Genomic DNA, 15234 nt, shown 5'->3' with positions numbered 1-15234 from the left:
TACGTCACTGCGGTATTAAAACGTGTCAGAAAAACCTCTGAAGGAACATAGTCTTTGCAGCACTGCTTTTTGCCTCACAGTCCGAATTTAGCATACAAAATGTTCTTCAGCGTTTCCATCGACATCCTCTTTCGCAAGTCCGTCTTTGTGAGGGTGACCTGGCTGAACACGCGTTCTACTGCAGCGTTGGACAGTGGTAACCTAAGCAACAAACCTTCCACTGTATTAATGGGACGCTTAGTATCGGGGCATGGTGACCAGAAAGACGTCACGGGAAAACTATACAGATTTAAACACAAAGGATAGGTGCACGCCAATCAACAGCCAACCTAAAGAATGCGCCGAACAGGAAGTACTGTTGGGGTCGCAAGGAATTGCGCCGTCTCTGGTTGAGATGGAGGAATAACAGCACGCGATTACATTCGGTCAAGAATCGGGGGTAAAGAATTGTGCACAAAGAGCAGACGAATTTGCTTGCTGTCGCATACTTATCAGGGTTAACAAACTGAAGCGCGAAACGTTTACGTAACTTACTATGAAAATACCATATTCGAACCTATAAACACAAGTGTTTTGATGCATTTTAGCGTGCCCAGCACGGGTTAGAAATAACCCAATACTAGCCAAATAGCCAACTACCACTTTTTCCCGCCAACTGGAAATAAAACTAGCCCAATTCGGCAATTTATAGCCCAACCTGGCAACCCTGCCCCCCTGATGGGCGAGGAGGTTTCTCCTCGCCACGCCCTGTGAGGCCTGCAGCGCCACCCAGTGGCTAGGAGAGCAAGCGGCACGTCGGAAGCCGAATTCGAGATCCCGATCGACCCAGCGGCGACGCGACCATGTGATCGTGTCTGAGGCGAGGCAGCTGCATAGCCGTCTCGCGGCCACAATGCCAGAGTGGTTCGAACGGCGCCCTCGTGAATGCACGGTGCGCCATACTCCCCTCTCCTAAAAATCGAAGTACGCCGGAATTCAGACGTACGGCTAGGCTTCTCGGGAGGACCGTCGCTTTGTTTGGCCTGGAGACCCCCCCCCCCCCCCCCCCCCACACACACACACACACACGCACACACACACCACTGGTTCATGGGTCGTCCTCACTGAGGTCCATCAGTTCGCCCGAGGTCTGGGTGCGCGGCCACCGCACACCTCACAGTAGACTGTGTCGACGTCGGGCTTGGCGGCGGCCTTCAGTGCAACGGGGTCCCCGAGCAATGTGTCTGGCTACCATGAGACTGCCCCCCCCCCCCCCATGGAGTGGTGCGCCGGAGAGGGACTGTGGTTGTGACCCAGCTGTGACAGGCCTCCCGGAGCGATGCGGGCTGGAAGTCCAATTTTACTTAAAACTGCACCCCGGCGTCGTGCGTGGCGTCGCGGATGTCCAACGAGGCTCCCCGAGATGTGGTTCCGGCCGGGGAATACGCTGCCCAAAGACGAGGAGTTCAGCCCAGGTTGGTGTTCGTCCAACCGGCGACTCATCATTTCGTCGTCTTCCAGAAGAGGACCAATCGGTGCACACCAAGCCGCGTCTCGAGGCAGCAGCCGCAGAGCCGATGACAGTTTACCAGCCGAACGCCGTCTCCCGACGCACAGCACGCACAAGGTGGGAAAAGTCCAAGACGCGCGCGCAGTGAGGGAGCAGCACCAAAACACCAACATCAACGCCGCACTCAAAAAATAAAAACATTGAAAGCAAAAACAAGAAAAAAAAAAACACAGGGTTCCGAGGCACCCTTTCCCCACCCACAAAGGAAAAAAAAATGTCGGGCACGCCGATTTCGGATCGTTCCCCCTCTTCTTCCCTTTCCCGGACCACGCACTCTACGAGGTTCCGATCCCATCGGATGGCCTCCGGCTACGCGTGTTGTAGCAGTGCCGCGGTGGTCCCAGGAAATTCTGAGATCGTTGGCGCCCGCGAATTCCCTTCCCTGGGGAAAAAAGGCTTCAGTTCGCCGATGTGAACTGTCCCGCGGACAAGATCAGAATTGTGGTCCCTCAGCGGGTATGTCAGTCGGGAGTTCTAGGAATCGATGACGAAGGGGCCAACTTACTTGGGGGCCAACGCCGCCGAGAACTTACTCGCATCGCTCTAAACGTGACTTCGCCGAAGAACGGTGTCGCCCACCTCGAACTGCGCATCGCGGTGCGCTTTATCATAGGTGTCCTGCTCCGCCCGCGCGTGAGCCCTGTTTCCGCGAGCGGCGTCCAGCGCCTGCGGCAGTCGCTCTCTTGTTCGCGTCGCGAAGTCCTCGTGCGAGGGCACCGCTTTGTCGCGGGCGAAGAACCGCATCGGTCGGCGTAGAGAGTTCTCTGCCGAAGTTCAGCAGCGTGGGTGTGAACGCAGTGCTGCGGTCGAGGTTGGACCGCAATGCAAACGAAATCGAATCCAAGTGCAGATCCCAGTCCCGCTGCTTACGAGCATACGCCCCGAGCAGCGCCTTGATGTCGCGGTTCCGCCGCTCGGTAACATTTGCTTGGGGATGGTCTTACAATGCTTAATCCCGAGGGCCTGGCAGGTTGCCGCAAAGACTTTCCAGCAAAACATTGAGGCGTTGTCACTCACCATTCTCTCGGGGATCCCGCAGCGGCACCAGACCTCGGGCAGCCTCCTGAGGGCTCTCTTGGCTGTCACCTTCCGCATTGGAAACATCTCGACGAATCCGGTGAAGTGGCAAGTGACTACCAACACATGTTGATAGCCTCCGCTTGACAGCGGCAGGGGTCCCATCAAGTCGCAGGCCGCGATCTCCCATGGCCGCGTACTCACGATGGGCTCGAGCAGGCCGGGTGGTCTGCCCCCCCTCCCCCCTGGGCTTGCGCTCTTGGCACACTGCGCAGCTCAGGACATACCGGCACAGCTGCCCCTTCATGCCCGGCCAGGTAGTGAAACGGCGCAGCTTATGCCACGACTTCGGTGCACTGCCGTGACCGTCCGCATCGTGATGACGCAGCGCTGCCACTCTGAGTTCGCAGGGAATCACGGTCTTGAACGACTGACTTGAATTGCTCTCTTCCGGGAAGTAGCGCAGTGGGACGCCGTCCGCATCAATCAGGTAAGACTCCAGCTCACCTACTTCAATGTCTGACTCCTGGGCGGTGGCACTTGGCCCTCTGGGCGTTCCAGAGTGCCGGAGCGTCTTTTCGCCTGTCTGGTCAGGCTCCATCTCTTGCCTGAGCCGGTCGAAGATAGCGCGACAAAGCGAGTCGCTCTGCTGTGCTTCAAACAGTTCCGTTCGGTTGAACGCCGGTCCCAGTGAGGTAATCGCCTCAGCCAGCTGCGCGACGCCACCAGTGGGGAGCGGAGCGCGAGGCGGGATTTCCCGTCGTGTCCCGTCTCATGGTGGATGGCCACGCCTCCGTAGTCTGCTGCCTCGCACGGTGGGGGATCGACGGGTGCGCGAGACAGCGCGTCGGCCACCACATTTGTCGTGCCCTTCGGGTACCGAATTCGGTACTCGTACATCTGCAGTTTCAAGGCCCAGCGCGCCAGTCTTCCGGCGGGTTCCTTGATTCGGGGGAGCCACGGGAGGGCCATATGGTCCGTCTCGATCGTGAATTCCGTCCCCTCGACATAATCATCGAACTTCTTAAGAGCAAAAATGATGGCGATGCATTCGCGCTCACTCACCGTGTAGTTCTTCTTCGCCGGGTTCAGCGCCCGGCTGGCAAATGCCACCGGGCGGATCTCTCCCTCTGCCTCCTGCAAGAGTATACCACGCCGAGACCCGGGTCGCTGGCGTCCGTCTGGATCGTGAAGGGCTTACTCAGGTCTGGTAGTTTGAGGGATGCTGTACGCGCCAGGGCCTCGGTTAGCTGGAGGAACGCCTCCTCCTGCGGCGCCTCCCAGTTCCAGGGAGCCGCTTTCCACAGCAATTGCGTGAGGGGTGCCTGCATGGCTGCGCAATTCGGGATGTAGGCTCGGTAGTATCCTATAATGCCGAGAAAACGGCGCACTCCCCCGACATCGGTCGAGCTCCAAGATCGCCCGTAACTTGTCCGCGTCGGGGGAAGCTTTTCCTCTCTCGATTCGGAATCCCGACAAGCTGATTTCAGTAGCTCCAGTTTGGGCTTTAGTCGAGTTTAGTGTGAGGCCGGCGATCCGTAGTTTGCGCAACAGGTCCTCAAGGTGACGAAGGTGGAACTCGAAAGTTTCCAAGTACACAATGATGTCGTCCAGGTACGCGAGCGCGTGCTGCCACTTGGTATCTCCGAGCACCCCGTCGATCAACCGCTGGAATGTTATCGGTGCGCCTGTTAATCCGAATGGCATCCGAGTGAACTCGAACAAGCCTCGGTGACACTCGAATGGAGTTTTGCTCTCGTCGCCCAGGCTAATCTCCACTTGGAGGTGGCCTTTGCTTGCGTCGAGGGCACGGGTCGAGGGTAGTGATGTAGTTCGTCGTCCCCAGATTCGAGATGATTTCTTCGACGCTCAGAAATGGATACGCATCTTTTACGATCACCGCGTTCAAGCGCCGATAATCGACGCGAAGTCTCGATGTTCCGTTCTTCTTTGGCACCAAAACCACCGGGAATCTCCAGGGTCCTGATGACCGGCGAATAATTCCCGGCTCCAAGAGCTCATCGACTGCGGCATCTATTGCTTTTCGCTTGGCCAGGCTCACAGGATGCGGATTGGACTTCCAACCGCGCGCGTCCCCAGTTTCAATGCGATGTTGCACCTGCTTCGTGCAGCCCGGCTGTTCGGTGAACATTTCGTCAAAGTTGTGCAGCAAAGCAGCCAACCCCTCTCGCTCTGGTCGGGACAGTCCATCGGCATTGGCCAACGGGTGGCTCATTCCGTCGCAGTGCGCGACGGAGCTTGGAGTTGGGTGACTCATGGCGTCGTCGCGGTCGGTTCTTTCCTGTTGTGTCGCTTTTCCCAGCACTGCCGCCATGGCCCCCATGGAGCTTTCTCGGAAACTTGAAAGGGGTGCCTGGTGCCCCTTCTCGGTACAATCCACTTGCCACGTAAATGATGATGCCGGTGTTGGCAAGGAAACCTTGTCCAAGAATGATGGGTACAGTCAGCCCGGCTAAATGGACGAACCGCTCTCTATGCGCGCGTTGATTCCAAAGTACCACGAGACGCACTGCTCCCCTCGAAGTCGTCGACGCACAAGCCAACTGGAAAGTGGTCTCCCCATGCCTCACCCGAACGGACTTCTGTTGGAGATGCCTGAGGACCTCGTCCCCAATTAGCGACACACTAGCCCCGCTATCCAGAAGAGCTGCGAACTTTTTTTCCGCCACTGTCAGGGAAATAAATGGCGCCGCGGCGCTTTTCGCTGTTCCATCGACGGTGGGCGTGCCGTCGGCACGCCCACCGTCGATGGGGTGTTGCGGTCGTTGGTCTGTATACCCTCCGGGCGGCCACTCCGGCGCCACCGTCGCTTGCGCTCCCCAGCGCCGCCTGTGGTCGACCTATGAACGATTGGTATGTTCCCATCTGAAAATGGCGGCTCGCACGTGCGATCCGACGGTGCTCTTTTGCGGCTTCAGAAGGATTGACGAGATCGCAGAATATTTCAAAGAAAAGTCACTGAAGTTAGGGGAGCAACTTTATGCGGGCCGTCACGTGTTTGGCGTGAAAGAAGTCCTTCATTCCACAGCTCCCAGCGAAGTTGTAGGGAAATGCCTCGCGCAGATGAGGTCTGCTGTTTACAACGTCCGGCTTCAGGTGAGCGTGCCGCCCGGTTCGGTTTCGCGTACCCCCCTTCCACTCCTCATTTGTTGTTGTTCTGATTTCTCGCTTCAACCGTGTATAACACACATTTTTTTTTTTTTTTTTTGTTACGGCAGTTTTTAGCGCACCCGAGGCTCATCGTGGGCGCGAGCTGCACCTGCAAGGCTGGCGTGCGTGGGTGGTGCAAACATGGAGCAGTGTGTCTCTGTCGTCACATTGCATCTCGCCTTGTACGACGAAGGGAAGATCGTGGGGATGTAAGCGGGGTGCTGAGCGATGGAGCTTTTTTTGTTTCCTACGAAGTGGCAGCTGCAAATCCTGGCCTGCCCATTCGCGGGTTCCCAGGAGTCTCCGTCTCCGCTGTACACAAAAATGCAGTGTCTAACTGTGCCAGCGAGAAACAATTCTGTATCATGGAGAGCAAACAAAAATCGAGAAGGGACAAAAAAAAAAGGTTTCCTTACGTTGCGCGCCGCACCGCTGCAACCCATTTCCATCGACGCTCTGCCTCGTACGGCTTTGCTGGAAAGCGGTAAAACTCTACCACTGGGAGCTTCCCAGCTGTGTTTCCGTAGCTGTTGTGGCAGTCTAAAGCGCGAAACACATGTACGACGAAACCGTCCGATCCGACGTCCGACCGGAGGCGAGGGTTTTCAACGCTCTCCGATGCTACGAGAACCCTCTCCCCCCAAGGTCATTCCGGCAGTCCGCACGTCGGATCGGAAGGTTTCGTCGTACATGTGTTTCGCGCTGTAAACACAGCAATAAACAGAAGTGCGCTTTTTCGACTGCGTTGTTGCGGACGACATAACGAAAGCAGCCGGGTGCGCCTGCACTTTACGCCTGGCAAGCCTAACGCGAAAGCAGTCGGGAAGGGCGGTAACCGCGGTAACATACCAATAGTTTTTATTTCGTCGGACAGATGGCGCCACGGGTTTTTTCAAAACACCAGCGCCCGGAGCGTATAGACCGTTTTATCGTGGGTAGCGCCATTTTGAGAGCGAGAGAGAAAAGGGGAAAGGGCTACCGGCGCTTTCCCCCTTTCTGATTGTGTAGAAAGTGTAAAAGTCCCGGATGAGAGGCTTGGCCGGTGTTGGGTGTCTGCTGTGCCCCAACTTCTTTCGAGCTTTCTTTTCTGTTTTAGACTCGCAAACTTAATTAGAACCACGGGCTTCGGTGGCAACAGTCCCCCAGTCATCGGGACACTATTGCTCGGTCATAGGGAGCACGAATAACGACAGAAAGCGTCGAATACCGCCCAAGGACCTCGTAGCTTGCATGGAATTCGGCGAGACACGTGCGGCTGCAATGTTTTGAAGCTCCACCGCTTTCCGCGTGACTGGAAATGATGAACCGTTCATAAATTTTTGCTTGCAATAGGCCCATTTCAACGCAGCCGTTTTTAGTAATGAAGAAGCGATACACGAAACGGGAACCTCAATTAACTTTTGTAAACACCCGGAGCTGCTACATATTGTTTTGATGCGCTGCTTTATCTTGCGTGTCCGTGTTCCGATATTTCATTGTGGATGAACGACGAAAACGTTCTAGATGTGCTTATATCGAACCGCAGAAAGCGTCAAAGCAGCCACGAATTATTTTACTATTTGATGCAACATTTTGAGTACTAGCCTCCAATTTCTATCACTGACACGTTCGCTGCCGCTGTTCCCCCCGTTGCCGCACTGGCGGATACCATGACTCGAACAAAGAAACGTACACACTAGGCTCTAAGACGCAGATCGCGACACACGAGTCGTACCCTGAAGCGATTATCCAGCGCTTCAAAGCGCCCAATCAACGGAAACAACCCAAAAAACCCACCAGCGGCACTCCAAGGAGCGCTTTTGCCGGCTCTCTGGTATCGCGCAGGGGATCGCTATTCAGGAAAACCCGATAGAACGACCTTTTCAACAATTTCTAGCCTCACCCGGCGGCGGAAATAAGCCTTCAACTAAGTGTTGTAAATGATGAAATCGAGTCAGTCACCACTGCAAATTATCAATATTAAGATAAATTCAGTTACAAAATTTTACAAGCTGAAAAAGCAATTATCACGAGAAAACTGGCACACACCTTGCGAGTGTACCCCATGTTCATCGGCGGTACAGCGTTCGGTGCGCGCTCCATTCACAAGCTGTTCCGAGCATAGTCGAGAAGATGGTGTTGAGGAAATGTCTTTTCGGTTTACGAACGCAACCCACTGCCGCCAAGACCGGGGTCATGTGGAAAGCGATGGAGCTTAAAGACATTGCAGCCGCTCTCGCCTTGCCGGATTCATTGCAAGCTACATAGGTCCTCGGACAGTATTCGACGCTTTCTGTCGTTATTCGTGCACCCTATGACCGTGCAATGGTGTCCCGATGACCGGGGAACTGTTGCCATCGAAGCCCGTTACTCAAATTAAGTTTGCGAGTTCAAAACAAAAAAAGAAAGCGCGAACGAAGTTGGGGCACAGCAGACACCCAACACCGGCCAAGCCTCTCATCCGGGACTTTCACTCTTTCTACACAATCAGAAAGGGGGAAAGCGCCGGTACCACTTTTCCCTTTTCTCTCTCGCCCTCTTTCAGTAAAACGGTCTATAGCCGTCGATAACTTTATCGGCGGCCTCCTCCGTTTCCCGTAATCTCCCTTGTGCAGCCCGATTTGGTGGCACCGAAAGCAGCGGCCTCGCCAACCTGGGATAGGATCCTCCCCAGTGGGACGTCCGAAGCGCCCACCCCTTTGTGGCGGCAGGTCGGCGGCAGTCTGCTCCTGTGCTGCGGTGATCCGTGGTGCGCCGGTAGGCCGGAATCCCGTCGCGTGGACGGCCGCGCTCTCTTCTCGGCGGGATCCTGGCTCCGCGGCGTCGTCCGTGAGCTCCCAGGGATTTCCGCTCGGCTCCCCTCTGGCCGCCGCCATTGCAGCCTCCCCCCGTCGATACCCACGTGGCATCGGCCCGTGCCAAGCGCATCGGGGTTCGAGCGTGTCGGTCGATGCTGGGGAAGGTGGTACCTCCGCTCCGCCGGTATGTCGGCCTCAACCCTGCGCGCCTCCTGTGCGAGCTCACTCAGACTTCCGAATGGGCGTCCACGCAGATACCGCGTAAAGGTGGTGTGCGTCTGCCTCACCACCATCTCGGCCTGCACCTGGTTCGTAGCATTCGGATCGGCGATCTGCAGGAGTCCCTGCATTGCCCGCAGGTACTCCGCGAAGGGCTCAGCGGGAGCCTGTGTTCTTTCCTCCAGTTCCCTGCGTATTCTTGTCACGTAGTCTGCCGGCAAGAACTCTTGTCGGAAGAGGGCTGTAAACTCGTCGAGTGTTCCGGCTGACTCGCCCACAAGGCTATGCCGCCTGGCCGCCGGACCCACGAGAGCCACCGGCAGAACCCTGCCCAACGTCTCCTGCTCGGTCAGGCTGGTAGCCTTCCGATATCGCTGGATTGCCAGCAAGAAGCCGGTCGCGCTCTTAGCTCCATCGCTGTGCCCGCTGTACTCCGGCACCGGGATACGGATAAGGGTTTTTGGCGTCGGCGTTTCCCCTCTGCATGCTCTGTAAGGCGTGCGCGAACGCCGCAACCAACGCCGTGGATTCACAAATATCTCCGTGCTTTGCGGCATAGACACCACTGGCGACACCGTCGGCATGTCCGGACCCAACGCTGCGGTCATCTCCGCGGCGTTCCGCTCCGCCAGCCCCGTCGACGTCGGGCAAAAACGTTAAATCCGTGAGCGCGAAAATACCCGTGGCCATCTCGAACACTTGTTTGGACGTATACACCAACTCAACTCTCCTACGTCACGCCGCGACGGTGGCGCGCCGGACGCACTTCCGGTCTGGGGCGGTGGGCAGAAGTCGCCGTGCCAGACATGCAGTCCTGTGTTCCTTTGGAAGAAACGAGACAAAAGACCTGCCTTCTCGTCAAAATGCTGCGATGGGGCCTTTACCAAGACAGTCTGGAAAGGTTTGAAGATCAGTTTTCATGTGTTTTTGCACCCTCCGTTCGTCCGAGAACGTGGATAGTAGCCGTGAAAAAGGCAAACCAGACGCTGTCGAACTACCATTGCGTGTGCGGGCCACAATTTGTGGTCGCCAGATGTATTCGCTTTGTTCTAACATGAACGAGAGAAAAACCCCAAGTTGTCCGGACCACCCACGGGTTCAGTGCGTCTTCAAATTCACACGGCCGCCTGATCGTTCGAACTTTCGTCTGCTCTTTCAAAGTTGTCTGCTTTTTGTCGTCTGCTCATTCAAACAAAAGCGGCCCGTAGACCAAACTTTGACCCGGTGATTGCAATAAGAAGTAATTGCAGGCCTCAAAAGGCTTAAGTAGGCTCGGTGTAAACAGTAGATACAAGATGTTAATTATTGGTACCGGTGGCCATCACCTACTTGTTACGCTTGGTCTGTTCCTGCTTTCGATTTTCAGTATCGACGTCGATCATCGCCGCTACCTTTTACACTTTTGCAGCACGAGCGACGTCGCGACCGAAAATATCTACAAGAATCTCTTCATGGTTTTGGCGTCCATTTCTACAGCGTTCATGCGAATGAATCGCCGCACGTCAAATTATTTACGGAAAGTTTAGCGGCGTAACGAGCCTTGATAATTTCGCTCAGGCGATTCAAGTGGTAAGACATTGCGATGAGGACGTAGAATCGACAACTCCAACGCGAAAAAGAGTATGCAGACTCACACAGACGCCTACAACGTGACATTCGAATGGTTTGTTGACGCGGGACGCGGTGCTTCTTGCCCGTAATCCATTGCGCGTGCGTTCGAACTGTCGTCTGCTCTTTCAAACTTGGCTGCTTTTTGTCGTCAGCTCGTTCAAACGACAGCGGCCCGTAAACCAAACGTTGACCCGGTAATTGCGATAAGAACTAAGTGCAGGCCTCAAAACACATTTGAAGGTTGGTTGGGGTAAGTCGGCTAAGTGTAAACAGATACAAGAAGTTGTTGATCATTGTTACCAGTGGCCATCACCGACTTGTAATGCCCGATTCTACTTGCGGTTTTCAGTATCGATGTCCACCATCTCAGCTACGGTCCACGCTTTTGCAGTCCGAGCGACGTCGCGACTTAAAATAGCGAGCAGAATCTTATCGTGGGAGTCAGGCTTTAGCGCCCATTCTGCGGCGTCCACGTGAAATGAATCGCCGCACGTCACATTATTCACGCAAAGTTTGCCTCGATAGTTTTGCTGAAGCCGCTCAAGTAGTCAGACATTGTTAGGAGGACGTAGAATCAACAATTCCAACGCGAAAAAGAGCACGGGGACTCCCACCGACGCCGACAACAACGCAATTCAGTGGTTTGTTTATGGGCGACGGCGGGCTTCTTGCCCACCATCCACCGCGCATGCGCGTCGCCGGTGGCGTCCGCTAGGGGCGCTCCGGTTTGTTTGTAAACATGAGTTGGTGTATACCCTTCCTACCTTCGCAGTGCCGCGGTATAGACCCGCCAACCAGGGGGACCGCCCCGCGTGAACTTTCACGCAGTGTCGTCGACGGACTTTGCGACCGTAATTACGGCTCACCTGCCCCACGTTGATGCGCCATTTGTAGGAAATGGCGTGCCGCCGCCGATTCGCTTTTTCCCACGTGGTCCGTCAACAACCCGAGTCCAGCCTTGTTCTTTCACGGGAGCGGGATACCGCTCCCCGTTTATTGGTACATAGAACACAACACTACAAAACACTCAATCTGAACCAAATACACGGGACATTACACAAATATCTACAAACGCACGTTTAGCCAAAGCTAAACGCAAAGAGGGCCCCCAGGCCTCGTGTCCCGCGATTACCCTAGATCCGGTCGCCACACACTTGCCTGAGTCTCGGTAGCGTCCGGAGTCCTAACCCCTCATTCACACTGGAAGAGGATCCGCGTTCGCAAAGCGGTTGCGAACGTGGTTGTATAAAGATCCATGATGCGGTCGAGTGCGCGTGCAATTGTTCTGGGTCTTTATATAACCGCGTTCGCAACCGCTTTGCGAACGCGGATCCGCTTCCAGTGTGAATGAGCGGTAAGAGGCTGTTCGCCCCCTGGTCCACCGACTGTATCTCAATCGATAAACAAGAAGGTTTCTCCCCGCCCGCCCTGTGGCGCCTGCAGTGCCATCCAGTGGCTAAAAGAGCAAGCGGCACGTCGGGAGCGGAATTCGAGATACCGATCGACCCCGCGGCGACGCGACCATGTGATCGTGTCTGAGGCGAGGCACCTGCATAGCCGCCTCGCGGCCACAATGCCAGAGTGGTTTGATGGGCGCCCTGGTGAATGCACGGTGCGCCATAATGTTGTGCTTCGAAACATATGCATTTCATAAAATACTCTGCAGTTACCATAACAACCTCCTCCCACCCGCAAAAAGAAAAAAAAAAAGATGGCGTCTTCCACGACGGTAGGCGAGCCGTGGGGAGTGGGGGGCACAGCTCGGTGCAAGGTGCGTCTATGGGCGGTAACGTAACTGAGCTATGCTAGTAACGTTGAAGCAAACGTGAGAAAACGGTGCTGCGTAAAGCAACACTTAAAACGTTCTCGCTGCGTCCCGCAGGAGAGACCCGCCTCCGAACCTTGGTGCTGCACCAGACGCCCATCTACGGCGAGCAGGACCAGAGACTTGTGACGGAGTTCATGCGCTGCGCCGGATGGACCCTCAACACCTTGGTCCGGATCGGCAAGGGCTTCCAGGTGAGTTCTCTGATGCCCGTCCCTCTAGCGCTGGGACAGGTGAAGATGAGGGCGTGCAGGGACGTCAAATCAACAAGCTCTGATTGAAAGGATCCGTGGGTAGACCCAAGACAGGCTGCCTTTTTCTCTGCTCAATGTTCGAACGGGTTCGAACGCGAACACCGGTGTGCGAGGAACATTTGCAACTCAGCTAATCATTCACGACTGCACGACTGTCTTTTCAAGAACAAATCGTCAAAGCCCCCCCCCCCTTTCCCTCTCTCTCAAAAAAAAAAAGAAGTCAGCGTGTTTCACAGAAGTGTTTATGGTTGGGATCAAGTTATAATAATAATAATAATAATGATAATAATCCTTTATTTGTATAATGCCCCAGAACAACCTATTGGTTACAGTGTGGTGGCACATAAAAAGTTTAAAAAGATAAAAAAAAAAAAACACCTAAAACAGTACACAATCAGAGTACACAGATAAAAATTGAATGGAAAAGTTCTAGGCAATCGTGTTGGATACGTGAAGCGTTCTTGCATCACAAACGTTTAGCGTCACACGACCTCAACGCGTGACATAATGTCGACGTCATATTCCACGCTAAATTCAGCGGTGAAACTGAATTGGTGTTGAGGTCATGTGACGTCAATTTCCCCCTTAATTGAGCTGGGAAACTGTAACGTCAGGTGACGTCACTGGCCACTGCTTCACAAAATGCGGCTTCACAAAATCCGTAGCAACAACCCAAAAGAAATTTTACGCTAAACAAAACAAAAAAAAAACAAAAAAAAAGAAGAGTGGCAGATAAAGGTCTGGGCAGTAAATGCGAGGGAGCTTGTCAAGCTCATTCGATGCATAGTACTGCGCTTTTTGTGCGCTGTTGGATAATATATGCATATGTTCTACAACTATCGGAATATCGTGTGTTTTAAGTATCATATGTACTTCAGTGGGTTGTTAGCGAATACCTTTTATTATAGGCATGCATGCACCGTGTGGTCTCGCTTTGTATACCGCGAGTGCCAAGTTCTGCATTACTTGGCGCATCAAGAAAACGACTTTAAAAACGAGCATGTCTCTCATAAAGAAGCATGGAAAACCGCGGACCCTCGACAGGCTGCCATTAGCCGCAAAAACCACTCGATGCGTTAGCGCTTGTCTTGCAAGTAGCGCCAAATGCGCCAGTGCACGAGCACGGCCACTCGATCCCCCCTGTCCTAATCGAGTGGTCGTGGCACGAGGCCCGTGTCTCTAGCGCAACCCTTGAAAGCAAATGGCGGCGCAGCACTGAAATGAGCGGCCCTCGGAAGCGAAGGGGGGCAGAGCACCCGCTGGCGGCACTTGTCTCCCGCGTTTCCACAACAATAATTGGCAGTATCTGTAAAAAAAAATAATAATAAATAAATAAAGAAAAAAAAAGCGTCTTTACCAAGGGGTTTTTATTAGCCGCATATCGAGGAGCCATCTGGTGGCGCCGCTTGCAACCAAGCCGAGTAGAACTTTATCTGGCGGCCGTGACGCGTGCGGTGTCCATACCTCTCTTACACCGTACCCGAAAGCAATAGTACCCAGCGCCTGGGCGTTCAAACAATACCACCTAGAAGCCAAGGTTTAACCTCCTCCCCCCCACAAAAAAAAAGAAAAAAAAAACTTTATCACGGGCTTTTTTCTTTATTTTTTGTTCTTTTAGAGTGTAGTTTGCGTTACCTTTGCCGAGACATCTGCAGCTTCGCTCTCGTCGAGCTTTAGCATCCAATCTGATGATGTCATCTTCTAGGGGATCTCAAGCATGTAGTTTTAAAGGGACACTGACAGGGCATTTATGCTCGCCGAGGTTGTTAGTTGTACGTGACATATGAGGGCTCAACTATCCAGAACAGAATTTGCGGCTCGAAATTCGGTTTCTTTCCGCCCGAAAACCGCCGATCAAGAATTGGCCGGTTCGAGTCTCGCTCACTCTCTTTTTCGCGGTCACGGGCCGTTTTCTAAGGTATCGATGCGACCACCAAATTTAATCAAAGTCGTTGGTCACTGAAGGCACACACTCAATATTAAAAATAGAAAAAAACATGAAACCCATTTTTTGTGGCTTCTAAAAAGCTGTAAATACGTTGATTGAAAAAAAAAGTTCACAGACAACCGGAAGCATTCTGTGCGTTCGTCGTTTCGCGTACCGTGGGACTCGCGGGGACGGCGATGGCAGCGGACGACGGGCGTGGGACCTCTATTTCAGAACTGTCGTTCGCGGTACCGGCAAATTCCGTCTACCGTTAAAAGAGAAATTTGGGACTGATCAAAAGAATTGGTATTCATCCCGTACGACACGCCCGGCCACCAAGCCGATTTGCACGAAGACGTCGCCGAGCCGTCGCTCCCTTCTCGTGGCTGAAGACATCGCTCGCGCAAACGTCAAGCACGACGTGTCTACTTCGAGTTGAATATGCACGCGTACGATTTCTTTACTAGGTGCGAATGTCCCCAAAGCGTGGTGCTTCCCGACTTCGACCCGGGAGTGCTTTTGCTAGAGAAAAATCGACAGCAAACTTTCAAACTTACAGTTTACCGGCTGAATTATTACTAAGGAAAGAGATCCATCAGAAACGAGATGACCCAGTGGCTTAGTGGGAAAGACGTCCGCTTCACACGCCGTAGGACCGGGTTCGATCCCCCGTGAATTTTTTTTTTTTTTTTTTTTGCAAACAATTTTTGGTGTTTACATATCTTTTTCCTTTTTTTACAATCATCACTGAAGAAACAAACAAAAAAATAACAAACAAATGTTGTGGACGATACTTCGCTGAATTAAACGGTATGGGATTTCCGTTTTGACATCTGCGAACTCGATGTAATCACTTTCCACAAAATGCAAGGAGCATATAAATC

General features: G+C 53.7%; 1 protein-coding gene across 1 annotated transcript in view; it reads left to right on the top strand.

The window, feature by feature from the left end:
• LOC115332642 (3 beta-hydroxysteroid dehydrogenase/Delta 5-->4-isomerase type 3-like) overlaps window positions 1-15234 on the top strand; it is a 60495-nt gene that overhangs the window by 21640 nt on the left and 23621 nt on the right. The window contains exon 3 of the mRNA XM_042290982.1: window positions 12227-12363. Within this exon, the coding sequence (XP_042146916.1) occupies window positions 12227-12363 (137 nt within the window). The remainder of the gene's footprint in view (window positions 1-12226; window positions 12364-15234) is intronic.

Source organism: Ixodes scapularis, unplaced genomic scaffold (assembly GCF_016920785.2).
Source record: "Ixodes scapularis isolate PalLabHiFi unplaced genomic scaffold, ASM1692078v2 PGA_scaffold1__304_contigs__length_218370807, whole genome shotgun sequence".
Lineage (NCBI taxonomy): Eukaryota > Metazoa > Arthropoda > Arachnida > Ixodida > Ixodidae > Ixodes > Ixodes scapularis.
This window is presented reverse-complemented; position numbering and strand designations above follow the sequence as displayed.